This window comes from Drosophila willistoni (genome assembly GCF_018902025.1).
Source record: "Drosophila willistoni isolate 14030-0811.24 chromosome XL unlocalized genomic scaffold, UCI_dwil_1.1 Seg141, whole genome shotgun sequence".
NCBI lineage: Eukaryota > Metazoa > Arthropoda > Insecta > Diptera > Drosophilidae > Drosophila > Drosophila willistoni.
Genome location: NW_025814052.1, coordinates 6835308 through 6852080, shown reverse-complemented (window position 1 = coordinate 6852080; position 16773 = coordinate 6835308). Strand labels below are relative to the sequence as shown.

General features: G+C 37.5%; 2 protein-coding genes and 1 long non-coding RNA gene across 3 annotated transcripts; 2 read left to right on the top strand and 1 right to left on the bottom strand.

Moving 5' to 3' along the window:
- Nucleotides 1-7099: 7099 nt before the first annotated feature.
- On the top strand, nucleotides 7100-8714 carry LOC111519282. Its single transcript, XM_023179083.2, has one exon. It carries the CDS (start codon nucleotides 7294-7296, stop codon nucleotides 8071-8073), a length of 780 nt encoding a protein of 259 aa, XP_023034851.2. The 5' UTR covers nucleotides 7100-7293; the 3' UTR covers nucleotides 8074-8714.
- Nucleotides 8715-11675: 2961 nt separating this feature from the next.
- On the bottom strand, nucleotides 11676-13847 carry LOC26528762. The gene is made up of 4 exons (XR_001450521.3): nucleotides 13801-13847; nucleotides 12459-12585; nucleotides 12212-12310; nucleotides 11676-11888 (listed from the first exon to the last, which is right to left on the bottom strand). It is a non-coding gene; the product is annotated as an uncharacterized LOC26528762 (long non-coding RNA).
- On the top strand, nucleotides 13820-16731 carry LOC6649008 (probable methylmalonate-semialdehyde dehydrogenase [acylating], mitochondrial). Its single transcript, XM_002071592.4, has 2 exons — nucleotides 13820-13948; nucleotides 15056-16731. The coding sequence occupies exons 1-2, from the start codon at nucleotides 13919-13921 to the stop codon at nucleotides 16586-16588; spliced, it is 1563 nt and encodes a 520-aa protein (XP_002071628.1). The 5' UTR covers nucleotides 13820-13918; the 3' UTR covers nucleotides 16589-16731.
- The last annotated feature ends 42 nt before the right edge of the window (nucleotides 16732-16773 follow it).

The following is a 16773-nucleotide window of genomic DNA, read 5'->3' as shown; positions in this document are numbered from 1 at the left end:
GTTATGTAATTTGGTTAACGTGTTTTACTATTATGTAAATTAACTAATTGTTGTTGCTCCTTAATGTTTATTAATATTATTAAGGTTATTTACTTATTCTTTGTTTTGTTTTTTATTATTGAATTGTCGTTGTTCTTTAAGTTTAATTTTTTTTTGGATTTATTGTTGTTCGAGTTAGTAGTAGTTTATATATTTAGTTGTATATCGATGTTTTGTTGTTGTTGTTGATTACCGATTTTTAGTTGTTGTTAAAATTATGAACACTTTGTTGTTAAGTCTTTTGTTGTTGTTCTTTTCTCTTTTGCTCTTTTCTTGTTCAATTTTATGTTACTCCTTCTGATTAAATTAACAGGACACACCACACACACACTCACACGCTGAGAGGGGGTGTGTGTGTTGAAAAACGACGAAAAAAAAGAAGAAAAGACAAGCACAGCGCACAAACGCACACACACACACACACACGTACTTTATTATACACAGTGAGAAAAGGTGGCGAATTGTAAAATGGAATCCATGGAAAAATGCGTTTTTAATATATTTTTTTTTTTTGTTTATACTGGTTGGCTTTGTTGTTGTATTGTTTTAGTTAAAAAACTTTTAATATACAGCTTTAATTTTGTTTTTGTTGTTGGTATTGTTGTTTTTAACATTTTGTTGCTGCTGGTAATGATAGTGATAATGGGCACTTAACAACATTGCAAACATTTCACACTTGATGCAAATTCAATAAAATTTGATTATTGGACTTTCTTTCTCTCCTTTCTTTTTTGTTGCTTGGTTTTTTGTTTAATAAATCATTTTTGTCACGATTGGTTCACATTGTTCATTATTGTTGTTGTTGCAGTCAGCCATCTTTTACCACATTATAGCAACTACGTTTTGGGATAGCTGCAAGAAAGAGAGAAAAAAAAACAATTATTAATCGAGTTGAATAATATGTTTATAAATATACATATATGTATTATAAATAAGTTAACTATTATTGACAACGATCCAAGAATCATACGTAACAGTCCTTCTCTCATACAAACCGACAATTTCAATTTCGTAGGTTGATATCGATCAATTTACGATATCCATAAACTGATTTTGAGATTGGTTGGTGCCATTCGGGGATGAATGAACAATGATTACTTTAGCACTGTGATCTTTTTCAATCATCGTAATTATTCGACAGTTCCGATTAGTGTTGGGTAACTCACAAGAGACTGAACAAAAAAGAGTTGTTCACTAAACTGAACTGAACAACTGAACATTTTCTTTTCCAATTGTTTGTAAACTTTAAAATAAAATTCGGAACAATTGAACAACTGGCCAACTGAACAAAATGAGCAAATTGAGTCTCTTCGAAGAAAATGAACAAGTGAACATTTTCATCAAAACGAGCAAACGAGTTTACCCAACACTAATTCCGATCGACTATGAATCAAATATAATGGCTTAGATTAAAACACAAAGTAGGATGCAAAAGGAAAGAGTACAATTTCTTCAAAACTGTTATTTTTCTTGTTAAAGCGCGTTTTGCTGGCGAGTTTTGTCTCTCTCTCTCTCTCTCTTTCTCTCTACCTCTCGCGTTGACTGGCCCCCAATTTACACGCTCTCGTTCTCTTCTACCATGTCAAACTCGCTCGCACTCATTTAGCTTAGGCATGAGCAGGTGAACGAACGACACGCGACGCAAAAACCTTGTGTACGTAAGTGTGTGTGTGTGTTTGTGCTGTTGATGTATTCTAAGACAAGTTCAACGTAAAGCGCGAGGCGTCGCTGGTGTTAAGGTAAAAAGCACAGCTGTTTCAAGTTCGATTTAAAATTTTTGAAGGCACTGTTGCCAAGGCATGGCATTTTGCATATGCATTTTTTGTGTGCAATTACAGAAACAATAAAAAGGCAAATAACACAAAAATGTTATTTAACAAATTAGAATTTCAAACAAACAGAAAAAGAAAATGTCAATTGTTGTTGTTGCCATGCAGGATAAACTTGTCACACTGTGTCGTTTGTTCCTGTTGTTGTTGTTTTGCATGTCTGCAGGAATTATTCATATTCAGACACAAAAACAAAAAAAAACCAGTTTCTTCGCAATAACACAAGAAAAAAAATTTTTAAAACTAAAAAAAATGCAATTCACACTCGGAGAGAAGTGACCATGAATACCACTTTATGTTCCTTTCCTCTCCCCGCCGATCTTTTCATCCATCACCACCTACCCACGAAAGCAATCTTCTCATTCTCTTCTCTGACTCACACACACACAACATGGCAACAATTGTGCGTCACACTTGTCGCCTACTATATCCTATCATATCTATAGACAGTCGACAAATACATATGATCATGCTTAATAAATTGTAGTTTTTATTAAATCAATCAATTATTTATGCCAGACTTTTTTATTTATTAAAAAAGAATTGGAAATGACATTAATTAGTTTAAAAAATCGTTATATAAAGATTTAAGACAACATCTGGATGTTTTCTCTCTCTCTCTCTCTCTCTCTAAAGGATCTTATTGTTATATCGGAATTATGCCCAGGATCGTGTGTGTGTGTGAGTATTTTTGTTTGGGTTTCAAATAACTGTAAATAACTACGACTCTTATGCTTATCAATTGAAATCAAAATGCTGCAATTAACTCTAAATCAGTGACGTTAGAAATGCTTGAAAGTAATATTTCAATTGTATACACTTGTAAATGTATGAATGTGTGTGTGTGTGTGTGTGTGAATGCTTCAACGTCGACGTCGACGTCGTCGTCTCCTGTATGCCTCTCTGCTTGCCTGGTATTTTTAGCCAGGCAGCAACAACTTTTGCCTCATCATTTATATTTTTGGGCCAACACGATATCGGTCGAACAGCAGCAACCGAAATGCCCACGCCAATACAAGCCCACACACACACAAACATATGTAGGTATACAATGTGCCGGCCCCACCAGCTGGGAACTTTACTGCTCTTTTGCCATCTAGCCATTGTTTTGCCTTTATTTCATTACAATGTAACCATTATCACATTAATACAATTTTGGTGTAAATCAATTTAATAATTTTTTTCTGATGTGTTTGTATTAAAGAAGACTGATTAAATAATTCTACATTCGTTCATTTATTTTCATCACTGAACAATATTACTTTTGCAAAGATACATATTTCTACAAGTAACGGGTTTCCCTCTCTTTTTTTAAAAACCATTATTTTGTCGATCAGTGATTGGGCTAGCTCGCGCAGCGGCAGCGTTCAGTTTGACGTCAGAGCGTTAGCATGAGCTGCGTCGATGGTGGCGGCGTTAGCACTCATACTTTCGCCTTTGTGAGAAAGTATTTGGACGTGTGTGTGTGTGTGTGTCTGTCTCTCTCCATCTGACTTTGGCTGGCTTTCTCTCTTTTTTTTTCCACCCACCATTAGCAACGGGAGCACGCACGCACGCATGCTCTTGTTGATGAAGACGACCGCTGCCGTCTCCCCCTTTCCCATGTCTTTCAAAACGTCAGCGTCATGTGGTGGCTGACCCAAATAGTTATGCCGTTGTGTTGTTGTTATTATTGTAGTTGTTAATTTAATTTAATTACAATTAGAAATAGAATGTCTCCATTTAAGTGCAAAAGTTTATTATTAAACTAATAATTGGGAAAAAAGGGTAATTTTAAACTTTTCTTCTTTTTTTTTTTTGCGCAACAAAATATTAATATACACATACAAGACAGTTTATACATATGTATGTATGTATGTGTGACTATGTCTTTTTATGTGTTTGTGTGTGTGTTTGTGCGCCACATTTTTAGGTGCGACTGTCTCTACTAAAAATATATTGTAGGCGTTTTCTTCATTTTTCGCTGATTAGGTACCAAACCAAAACTTTGCCAAATTTTATTAACGGTAATTCGACTAGAAAATACCGTATAGTAGGCCACGATTAAAAAAACAATTGGAAATTAAATAAATAATTTCATAAATTGTGATTCTATATTTAAATATTTATATATGTATGTACATAGGAGATATGTATGTATGTCTATTTGTACCTCTAAATCTCTGGTATTTATATAGAAGAAGTCTCAGAAAGTATCACATTGGATTGATGTTACTAATTAACAATCATCGCATATGACGACTGTAATATACCCTCTCTCTTTCTCTCTCTCTTTGTAGGGTATAACCGAAAGAAAGCAATAAAGAGAGGTGAATATAAAAATAAAAACAACATTTGGCGTTTTTTTCAATTTTTTGTTTGCGCTTTTGGTAGCACTTTTTTAATGGAAGCAAAGGAAAAAAAAAAGTAGCTGTAAGAATTCATGCTTTCTTTTTTATTTTGTTTCTTTTGCTTCGGTTTTCATTTCTTTATTGCCTTCCTGGGTAAGTGCGTAGTAGAGCAAATGAGAGAGGGAGAGAAGGTAGGTATGTATGTGTATTTACATGCCAACACAAACACACACACACACACAAAAGCAAACGGTTCAAAGATCAATGACCGATTTTGCGAAACAAAAAAAAAACCGAAACGAAACTCTAAAGCGGCAAACAGTCGCAACCAATTGTTGGCCTCTACAAAACGGTACAAAAACTAAGACATCAGAAGGCTTAGGATGGGGATGGGGATGGAGAGGAGGAGGAGGAGAGCATCCAAATTTAACAAGTGAACACTCCCAAACAGCAATAACATTTACTTCAGTTATAATTTAGCATAGAGAAAAAAAAAGTTGAGATCATAAAGTTGCCATTTGGAGGAGAGAACAAAGGTTAATGCCGATTCGGGTTTTATCCTTGTTTTATCCCTGCCTGTTTTCTTCCCCCTCTCGAACTCTTGATCAAACTTGAAATTTTGCATGTAGGCTTGTATATCGGAACACTATATCATATAGCTCCCATACAAACGGAAAAGTCACGAACAGTGATATAGTCGGGTGACTATATCATATAGCTCCCAAAGATTGTAGGCCGCAAACTTGATAGAGTATACAAACTGTGACGCGGTCGAAATTAGCCTTGGCCCTCTGGTTTTATTTGAAGTTTGAATTGAATTTTTGCGATTCTTTAATTCATCTAACCTTGCAACTCCTCAATCCTCGCATAATCAACAGAAAGTCACATAGAAATCGCAAAGAAGTTCTTTATACTAACTTTGTAAGACGTGTAGCATCCTTTAAAAGTAAATACATAGTTAAATGAAAGCAAGGGCAAAAAATGTTTTTCTTTTTTAATCTTAGTCAGATGTTTGTTACGCAGAATGAAACTTAATATTTGTGCTTTTTATTGCGTAATTGAGTTTAAGACTGAAAATTAGTGCAATCGGACAACTAATCATAGCATATAGCTGCCATAGAAACCATTGATTGAAAAGTCCAACTTACTGAGAAATATCTTGCATATAAAAATGCTTATTACAATAGGCGTACTTGATTTCCTTATTAAAGGAATAATTTAGTTTTATACATTTTCATATTTCATTGAACACGTCGTTTAAATTAGATTCTATTGACATCATGGAATTTAGTTGACAGAGAAAAAACCCAATGGGTTGCCACAGGATATGGAAATTGTTTCAGTTAACCTCCATTTACTAAGTTTTGTACTATTTGCTTAATTATGAATTGTCGAATGCAACTCAAGCATCACACACTCAGACACACGCACGGGCCTAGAGCACAATCGCGCTTTCAAGACACGCTCTTCACAAAACAACAAATGCGCCGTTTTATCAATGACATCAACAACAACAACAACTGCATCAACAACAACAACTGCAGCGACGCGTCGGAAGTGCAAAAACTGCGCAGGCGGCTGCAGCTTTGACACTGGCATTGAAAAATTGCCAGCGCAATCCCAGAACAATAAAAATAACAACAACAACTACAACTACTTCCACACACAATAATGATCATACGCTCTCTTTCTCTCTCTCTCTCTCTCTCGGCTTCGCTCTCTTTTTGAACCCCTCCTACCACCGCCCACGACTGTTGTTTGCGGCTGTACAAACAACAATAAAAACAACAACAACAACAACAAGAGCAATGAGCATTGAAAAAGGAAAATAAAAATCAAGAATAAATTTCAATTATTTTTTTTTCTTTTCTTTCTTTTTTCCGGCAAAAAGAAATTGCGCCTTTCACGAATTGTATACCCTTTAACTGTATAGAGTATATTTAATTTATCAAAAACATTTACTTGATCTCTAATCTACGTATACATATATATGTATATATGTAAAAAAAAAACAAAAACAAAACAAAAAATATCTAATCACATTTAACCAGAATTGAATTACGCTTAGAGTATCAGAGAAACGATCATCGGATGGGATGAAAATAACAACAATAACAACAATCATTAAGCTTTTTCTAGGGAAATACTACTACGTATTATTATTATTGTTATTATTATTATTGTTGTTGTATTATTTCCTTTCAACGGTGAAAGAAGATTGTTTATTATTATTATGACAGGGGCCGGGCAAGGGAGGGTAGAGAGATCGCCGTATCACTTATTGGAGACAAACTAACACGACACGAAACACTATGTATTTATATTGATGGTGGGGGGAATGAGGGGAAGAATGACGATTTGAAAGAGTGCAATTTGAACTGCGCAGACGGCATTACGAGCACGTGTTTAGGCATAAGCAGGCGGCACCTGCTACAAAAGTCGTCATCGTCGTCAATCGTTGCTCTTTCTCTCAAATGATGCGCAGTTTACTTTGATTTACTTTTATTTACTACATATGTATGTACATATTTATGTTTGTACATCGTACATCTAATATTTATTGAATTTCGATGCCAATTATTTTGGGGAATATAATCTTCTCTGATTAAGAAAACACTTTAGTAAAAAACATAGTAAGTGATCTAGCAAACCTTGGTATAACATGCACCATGCACAAGTAAATAAATACATATTCACAAGAACTTTGTCGCCGCCACCTAGCGGCCCACCTAGTAAAACGCGTTGTCATGTATAATTTGAATGTTTCTAGTCCGAATTAAATAACATGTCCTCCTGTAGGTGCATAGTAAAAAAAAAAGTAATGAAAATTCCAGATAAATTTAACTAGTTTCTCTCCGCGCCCAAAAATTAAACATATCATCTAAGTTGAAAGTTGATTGTCTATCAAATGTGTCAAAAATTTGACTGAAATAATTTGAATTTTTTCAAGAAATTGTTTCAAAAAGTTGTGACGGGAATTGGCCAAAAGTCGATCACATCTTCATCTTTCATGTATCAGGAGAAGTAATTTGTAATTAACTTATCCAGAACTTGTAAGCTTTCACCTGTCGATATAGGCAAGTTATTAAAAAACCATGCAAATATTTATATGGTGGTTCATTCTATTAATCGGTAACGAGTCAAGATTTAGAGGAGAGAATACGACACACAGCAGTGGCAGCAAATTGGTAGGATGTATGCAGCACAGTAAACTCATTAGTTCTCTGTATGGCGATTTGCTGCAGGAATCGGAGCCATTCAAATGTGAGTCTAATGAGGAGAAGCTGGAGGAGAAAAATGTAACTTCCTCGGCGAATGAAGAGAGCGAACCATTTGAAGAGGAACTCCGGGACTGTAGCTCGTCCTCTATAGCGGAGAAGGCAGCAGAGGTGGCGAAAGCGGCAAATGATGCACAGGTTAGTGCCGCCCAGGATGCCGCGAAGCAGGTAAAAACGCAAGCGGCCCATAAAGCCATACAAGCGGCACGAGCTCTTCAAGCAACAATACTCGAAGGAAAACAAGTCATTGTCGATAACTATGAGCAAGAAATATGTGAAGCAAATGACTTTGTCTCTCAGGTGGACAATGAATTGAAAAGTAGCGCGGAAAATGCTGCAAGTGTCCACTCTATGACCAAAACGTTCGAGTGTCAATTGAGTAATCTCAAGCAATTAATGCAACAGACTAGAAATAGTATTAGGTATGTTGATAGTTTGCAAGAACTAGCTGAAACTGATCTAGAAGAAAAGACACAAATGCTGGAGACATTACAGGATGTTGCCGATGATCTAGACAGACAGGTGGCTCAAGCTAAAATAGATGATGAATGCGTCAAGGAGGCAGATGAGGCAAAGGAAACTCCCTATGAAAACTGAAATGTCTGTCGACCGATAATCGCATAGTGCTTCATCAAAAAGTCAATCAAGATACAAGTTAGTACCAGGAGAGGAGCATTATAACGGGGACTATGCACTTACTATATACCAGAAGAAATATATATGTATATAGGTTGACAATGCATATAATTTCCTTAAATAGATTTTTTCAGATTTGAGTTTGGTCAACGGAAAAACAGCTGCCAATGTGTGTGTGTTGGCTAGTTCAGACAGCTGTTTGCCATGCGGCCGTTAACGAGCGATGGCAAAGAGAATGCGGTGGTGGGGAGGGGGTGCCAGGAGGATTGGTGGAGCAATTGCAATTGGAATGGCGCTGCCACCTTGCCGCTGCTTCTGTTGGTATTGTTTGTGTTGTTATTAGTTGCTGCCGGCAGCGTCAACGTTGTTGAAATTTGAAACATTGCGAGAGTGAGAAGGAAAGCCATGTGGGAGAGAGAGAGAGACAGAAATAGACAGAGAGAGCCCGCCAGAGAAAGGGCGCGCGCATTTGCAGCCTGCAGACAAAATGAGTGAGAAAAGAGAGAGAGTGTCTCTCTCGTGCGGCAGTGAGAGGGATATGAAGACACAGGGCTGGGGGAGAGCGAAAGTCACATATTTGTCAATTAAACAATTTAGTTATAATTTCATTGACCATTTTACATATTAAATAAAACGCACAGCCACGAAACTCTCTCACACACACATAGACTGTAAATTCATCATGTTCTCCACCTTCTTTTTTCATCTTTTTTTTTGCCTTTTCTTGCTTTGCAGCGAGTGACTGAAGCAAGCGAGTGAGTGAGGGAGAGAGAGAACAGAGCTTGCGCTTGCTGCGCTGCTAAAGCAGTCAATGGCATATCTGTTTTTTTTTGTTTTATTATTTCGTTTTACCTTCAATTCTTCAACCAAAATCAAAACAAAAACAATAATTTCCATAATTTAATATTTTTTAATTCGATGAAATGCAATCGTTGGTGTAATTAATGTTTCCAATTGGATAAATTAAGTCAAAATGCCGGCTATATTTTAACAGCACGCTGTTTTTGGCCTAACAGCACACTGTTGTTGCGTTGACGTCGACAGAGACGCCATAGTTGGGGTATATGTATGTATTTTTTTCTGCTTATTTTTTTATGATTTTATTTCGCTTAATTTTGAAACTTACATTTGTTTTTGTTGCTATGTTCCGGATGATTGTTTTAATCCTTTGCGGTGACTTTTGTTGTTGTTGCAAGCATTATACAAAAAAAAACATGTTTCACTTGATGCAGAAGCGACAGAGACGATGTTGATGACGCTGCTGCTGCGGCGACGGCGGCTGCTTCTTCTGCACACACACACACACACATACGCATTCATATGCATATATACATATATATGTATAATAGAGAGACGGCAAGAGGGGAGAGAGAGAGAAAGATATAGAGAGGGAGAGCGAGCGTGCCAGAGGCCTTACTTTTTTTTTTGTTTATTTCGGGTTTCTTTTTTTTCTTTTTTCTTGCGTTAGTTTAATAATTATATTTCGTTCTCGCCCTAATTTGGGTTTCCTTTTTATTTAATAAATCCAGAAAACTGTCGTAATACAGCATTCACACGCACACACACTGACACACACACACACGCATACACAATAAATTATGTTCTCTCTCCGAGTATTGACCTTTTCTTTGTTACTTTCTTTTTGCCTTTTCGCATTTATTTTCACTCATGCATTTTAATGCGTCGATTGCATAGATTTTCACTTAAAAACACACAAAAAAAATTTCTATTTAATTATCCGTTTTTTTTATGCACATACAAATACAACAATGACGCCTATCTTTTATTAACATTCCCTGTTAAGAGCAGAAAAAGCACTGTTAAAATAACAGTCGTGCTGCTAAAACATCGCAGCAGTATCGATATTATCGATATTTTCGAATTTAGGGAAAATACCAACCTATTTTTCGATATATCGAAGAAATGGTCACACTTGGCGGTGGCGTATACTGGTAAGTACCACATTTGTTAACTTGAGAAAAGTTTTCTAGTTGCTTTGCGGGCACGAAACGGGATCGCAAGGTGGCTATATTTTGAAAAAGCAAAGGATGGCGGTAATGCGTGGAAAACAAATCATTAAAATCACCTAACACGCATACACCCATCGCTGTATTTTTCGTTAAACAAAGTGATTGAATGAGGACGCTAATAGTTTTGTTATTGTTATTAATTAAAGGTAGCGTATGAGCACGTCGATTATTGATAGCATTAAAAAGGATTTGTAAAAAAAGTAATATTTAAAAAGCGTTCGATATATCGATATTTTTGTTTCAAAATATCGATTGCGATCTTACATTCTAATTTTGAGTTAACAGGCTCGCTTAAATTTCGACGTTAACAAACATTAACAGTGGCGCCACCGTGAAAGTTACATTTTTTAAATGTGCCCGCCCAGTCAGGCTTGCTCCGATAATGTCGATTAATCGATATGCTTGCTCCGATAATGGCGATTTCTTAGCCCTAAGCACTTTTTACTCAGACCTTAGCATTTCCGGTTTCCGGCTCACTTTAGTTGATCTATTACAATAATATTAAATAAGTCTTTTAGTTAGTTACATTGTTATGGCCAGCCCTGAGGCTATCGGTAGAGATCTATCGATAGTACCAATAGGGGCAGAAAATAGTGGGCAAGTCGGGGAATAGTGGGGGATCTAGTGTTGGGTAGATCAGAATTATAAAGGGATTTTTTTTGGATTTGAAAGTCGTCGTCCAGCGGTCAAAAGGCTGTTGACCCAGGCTCGGGTCTAAGGAATAAGGAATAAGATCAGGCGATGAGTCGTCTGATTCTGGAAGGTTAAAAAGGTTAAAAATCAGTTTAACGTGGACAGTGAGGTGCGGTGGTTGATGGGGGGGAAAAAAAAAACAAGGAGAAAGAAGTGAAGAAGTGAAGTTTAAATAATTTTACAAGAAAGTATAATCAATTGTAAATATATCTTTACCGAAAATTAAAAAAAAAAGCTCCTTCCATCGAGCCGAGGAGCTCAAGTTTGGCCAAAGGAGCCAAACAGAAAATTTTTTGTATTTTTTTTTGTGTGAAAAATTTTATGTAATCCTGAGGCGCAGCGAGGCGAGACCGGCCGTAAAAATTGGGTAAGTGTTCGTGTTCCCATGGTAGTTAGGGACTTTTTTTTAATTTCCGATAATTGCCCCAAAATAGGCCGGTTAAATTGAGCTGCGCAGGAGCACCCGCAGCCCCTGTCCACGTTCTAAAAAAAAATAAAAAAATTTATTTGTACCTGTCCCCAAACGAAATTCTTGGTCCCGTCGGCCCATTGGGCCCAAAAATAAAGTCAAGAGAGGGACGTCGAAAAGAGTAAATTCCGGGCCAGACGTTTTTTTTGATTCACCCATCGCCCAGCATGAGAGCAGAAAAGTTTTGGCTGATTGGGGGAGAAAAAGATTTTGGCACTCATCCCCATCAATTTTTGGTGCGAACTGCCTCAAAAACCCCCAAATCATTGGCGAACTCCAACTGGCTGGAAAAAACAAGTTATTAGTCTTTTAATCCTTTTTTTTGTATATGTAAATTTTGTTAATTTATTTATTTATTTTATTTACTAGTTTAATTATTTATTTATTCATTCCCTCATATATTTATTCATTCCCTTATATATTTATCTACCTATTTAATTCCTTATTTATTATTTTGTTTAGCGTTAAATATTTATGTTATCATTTTTGTTGCCCATGTGCGCATTCCTTTATTTTTCTTGTATTTCATTATTCCTAAGTCCCATGTTGTTCATGATCCTTGGTGTGGTTTTGACAGCGGATACCTGAAAGAAGAAAGAAAAAAGAAGAGAAAAAAGGTGAAAAGAATACCTATAGAAGGGATAATTTTTCTTTCGATCTTGCCACTCTAAAAGAGCTCTGATAGGTAGGTGGGAATCGGGAAGGGGAATCATCTTGATTTTGCGTAAAAAAGGAAATGTAATGTAATCTGTTGCAGACACCTGCTCAAATATACACCAGGGCTTAATAAATGTTAATAAATTCGTGTGTTAAATTAAGAATAATAAACAAAGAAAAAATGAATTGCTGAGTGTTTTCCTAAAGGGGGGAAATGGGAAGAAAAGAGCACGACGATGGGGAGGCATACCTCATCGACATGCCACGAAGGAAAAGGAGGGCCCGTTCGACCTCGATAATCCGAAAGAGGAGGTCCGGTCCACATGGAGCGGCGGCGACGACATCATTCCTGTGAGGGGGTAAGAGAAAATTATTAGTGAGCTTGTTAGATATTTTGTGATTTGTGTAGTTTGTGTATCTTAAGTGTTGTCCAGTGGAGTGGCGTCTGAAGTGATCCTCGTACTGTATCGGGATTCTTTCAGACGAAGGGGTATTACCTGATTGTTTATTGTTGCGTGTATTGGGGATGGGTTGTAGGAACTCACGACCTTCTTTTCCGATAGCTACCCGGAGTGAGCCCCTATCGATATACGCGGGACCAGGGTGAGAATACTGTTTTTTCGTCTGGCAGGTCCATAACAAATAATATTAAATAAGTCTTTTAGTTAGTTACATTGACATTACATTTTACATATGTATGCACTACACGACCGATCTATCGAAAAATACAGCTTACATGTTTTGGCCCTATATTGTTTACTTAAACTGATTTATATAAGGTGCGCGAAATAAGTAAGTGGGACCCTACTTTACTGTCTATACCAACTAGACCGATAAGGATATTAAAATAAAATAAAATAAATTTATCTTTAAACTGCTTAAATTTATAAATATATTTTAGCCCATTAAAATGGAAAAAAGCTTCGGGCAAAATTTTAAATTCAAAAAAAAAATCAAACAAAATATTTTCAGACGAAATAAGTAACTGGGACAAATTGTTAATTTGTGTCCTAATTTTAAAATGAAAAATAAAAACCAACTGATACAACTTTAAACAGTATACGAGTTGTCATTTAATTAAGCATGTTTTGGATCATTTGGATGTTCAATTTGTCCGATTCTTGAAAAATGGCTTCTTATAAGCCCTTTATATTTGGAAATTGCTTTCCGTGGGTATAAAGTTGTTAAATCAAGATGCCTAAAAGATTTTTTATCGGATTTGAGTCTAGTCTGCTTGTTGACCAGTCTTAAATAAGAATTTGAGAGACTTTTAAATAAGCTTCAGCGAGTTTTATTTTATGATTGGGTGCATTATCACGCTAGAAAATGTATGTACCCTGTCCAAATTGTACAAAAACGATCTCGGGCAACTCAACATAGTTTTCTTCATTTATTTTATGCGTTATAAAACACTTTAGAGTCCTTTCAATTAACGGGAAATCCATCCATATAATCATATACAAATTTCTGAACACATGAACTTGTTTCGGAGCGCGTATTTGGATAACCCTGTGAAACTTATTTACAAATTTTTGGTCATCGCTGAAGAACAATACAACTAAAATATAGAAGGAAAAGAAAAATCGAAAAACTGCATATTTTGGACAAAATAATGTGATAAGGTCTTTATCCCACTTATTATTTCGCGCACCTTAGTTATACCCCAAGATTCTTGGGGGGCTCGTGTGTATGTATGTTTGTTTGCGCGTGTACCGTCTGTCCCGTCTGTCTTTCTGTTGTTCTGGCCGATCTATATTTCTGTCTCTTTTTCGCCCTGGTCGTATATCAACAATCACACCATATACACATTCATATACTCAGTTGGTAATTTAACTAAACTTGGCACAGCCTCAGTCAGTTTCAGTGGAGCCACCGGTCTGGACAGCACGAACACGTGATCCTCCCTCCTCTTTGGTATCCATAATAAACAGAATATCCTGTCTTTCCTCTTGAAAAAATGTCACTAGTGCGTTTATTAGGTACAGAGGTAAGTACAATAAGACGAGTGTGTTGAAGAAAATTGAAAATAAATCAATTTTATGTGCGTCAAAATAGTATATGTATGTACATACATATATGTAGTAAACATCGGTGGGTGTATGTGTGTGTGGGGGGCGCGTGTGGAGGCATATGTGGGGGTGGGTGTATATGTTGAAAATAGGTGCAAATGCAACAGCAATAAATGCAGTTAGTCGACTTTCTCACTTTTTATTTATTTGCTCTCTCTCCCTCTCTTGTTGTGTCTGCTTTTTGCCATTGAAATAAAACCGACAACAACAACAATAACACGTGTTACGTAATTTCTAAGCAGATAAAAAACGAGGTATGGGTATAAAGAGAGGTGAATGAGGCTGATTAGATGGAAAAATTAGAAATTGCATCAAATGTAATAAAATCCAATAAAGCAATTGTCTACAATTGTACCCAGCGGCGGGTTTTTAGGTGCAAATTAATTGTTTTTTTTTTTTTCATTGTTTTGCGCGGAGGTGAGATGGGAATGTTATAATTCGATCAATTTAAGTGATAGAGGGACTGGGGGGAATCAACAGTTAGATTATAGGGAGTTGATAAACACAGGCGTGGCAGCGCCAAATCCAAATGTGTTGCCAAGCTGATAGAACCTGCTGCACACCTGTTGCTTGTTTTCTTTTTGTTTTCTTAGATTAGAGTTGCCAAAGAAATTTACTACACATATGTACATATGTATGTATGTACCAACATATGTACATATGTATGTGTGTATACAAGGATTGATCCTTCAAAACTTTTTATATGTACGCAAATTTAATGGATTTGGTTTACTCTAAACTTTAGAGTCTAAAGTTTCGAAAGATTCAAAGGTTTTCTCTAAATTCGTGGGCAGCACTGTAAAATGAACTCAGTTATTTTCCCCAACTTTGGCAAAACGATCTTGATATTGGGTGGCTTTAGAGAATAGTTCTAGATATAATAATTTTATCATCTAAGATAAAGATAAGATAAATGTGAAGAAGACTTTATAAAGTACAAAATGAAGCAGCTGACTTAACTTATATTGTAGGCATTAAAAACTACAAGGATACAATTAATATTATCCTTCGTTTGCCCTTTACAGGCTCGGCAATTGGCCCGACGTGCCTACTCATCAACGCCCGCTACCACCAAACTGTTTATTGATGGTAAATTTGTGGAGTCAAAGACTAATGAGTGGATCGATGTGCACGATCCGGCCACCAATCAAGTGGTGACCCGTGTGCCCAAGGCCACCAAGAGCGAAATGCAAGCTGCATTGGACTCGAATAAGAAAGCCTTTGCCGCATGGAGCAATCAATCGGTATTGACACGTCAGCAAGTGATGTTCAAATTGCAGGCCCTTATCAAGGCGAATATGGGCGAGCTGGCCAAGAATATAACCAAGGAGCAGGGCAAGACACTGGCTGATGCCGAGGGCGATGTGCTGCGTGGCCTTCAGGTGGTGGAACACTGTTGCAGTATTCCCTCATTGCAAATGGGCGAGACTGTGGCAAATGTGGCCCGCGATATGGATACCTATTCCTTGGTGTTGCCATTGGGTGTGACCGCTGGCATTGCTCCATTCAATTTTCCAGCCATGATTCCGCTGTGGATGTTCCCAGTTGCCATTACAACGGGCAACACTATGTTGCTGAAGCCATCAGAGCGTGTGCCTGGAGTCACTATGATGCTAATGGAGCTGCTTAATGAGGCCGGATGTCCGCCGGGTGTGGTCAATGTGATCCATGGCCAGCACGATGCCGTCAATTTCATTTGTGATGCACCAGAAATCAAAGCTGTGTCATTTGTCGGCTCCGATCAGGCTGGTAAATACATTTACGAACGCGCTGGCAAAAATGGCAAACGTGTCCAGAGCAATATGGGAGCCAAGAACCATGGTGTTATTCTGTCCGATGCCAATAAGGAGAACACTCTAAATCAATTGGCCGGAGCTGCTTTCGGTGCTGCTGGCCAGCGATGCATGGCACTCTCTACAGCCGTGTTTGTTGGTGATGCTCAGAAATGGATACCCGATCTGGTGGAACGCGCACAAAAACTCAAGGTTAATGCTGGCCATGTACCCGGCACCGATGTGGGCCCAGTTATTAGTGCTGCCTCTCGCCAGCGCATCAACGATCTGATCGAGTCCGGAGTGAAGGAGGGAGCGAAGCTTGTTCTTGATGGACGTAAAATAAGTGTGCCCGGCTATGAAGATGGTTACTTTGTTGGTCCCACTATTCTAAGCGATGTGACACCCTCAATGAAGTGCTACACAGAGGAGATCTTTGGCCCTGTTTTGGTCATCCTCAACGCTGACACTTTGGACGATGCCATTTCGATTGTTAATGCCAATCCATATGGTAATGGCACCGCCGTTTTTACCACAAATGGAGCGGCTGCACGTAAATTTGTCAACGAAATCGATGCCGGACAGGTGGGCGTCAATGTCCCCATTCCTGTGCCATTGCCCATGTTCTCGTTCACCGGCACGCGCGGATCCTTCCGCGGCGACCATCATTTCTATGGCAAACAGGGCATTAAGTTCTATACACAGACCAAGACGGTGACTCAGTTGTGGCGTGAGACCGATGTGACCCACACACAGGCGGCCGTGGCTATGCCCACCATGAAGTAAGTTTGTAAAGAAAACTGGAGATAATGACGTATTAAACGTATCATTGTATTGGATTCTAATACAAGGGAATTATTGCATTTATTTTTGTGTGCCTGTTTTTAGAGATAAGATGTAAAGAATAAATTGTTAAAGCATTCTAAAAACTGTAAAATCTTATTTTCTCGAGGAATTGGGAAAAATAGCTG

Coding starts and splice junctions, on each gene's coding strand:
- LOC111519282 (XM_023179083.2), top strand. CDS start 7,294: ATGCAAATATTTATATGGTGGTTCATTCTATTAATCGGTAACGAGTCA.
- LOC6649008 (XM_002071592.4), top strand. CDS start 13,919: ATGTCACTAGTGCGTTTATTAGGTACAGAG. Junction 13,949..15,055: donor TGCGTTTATTAGGTACAGAG/GTAAGTACAATA, acceptor TGCCCTTTACAG/GCTCGGCAATTGGCCCGACG.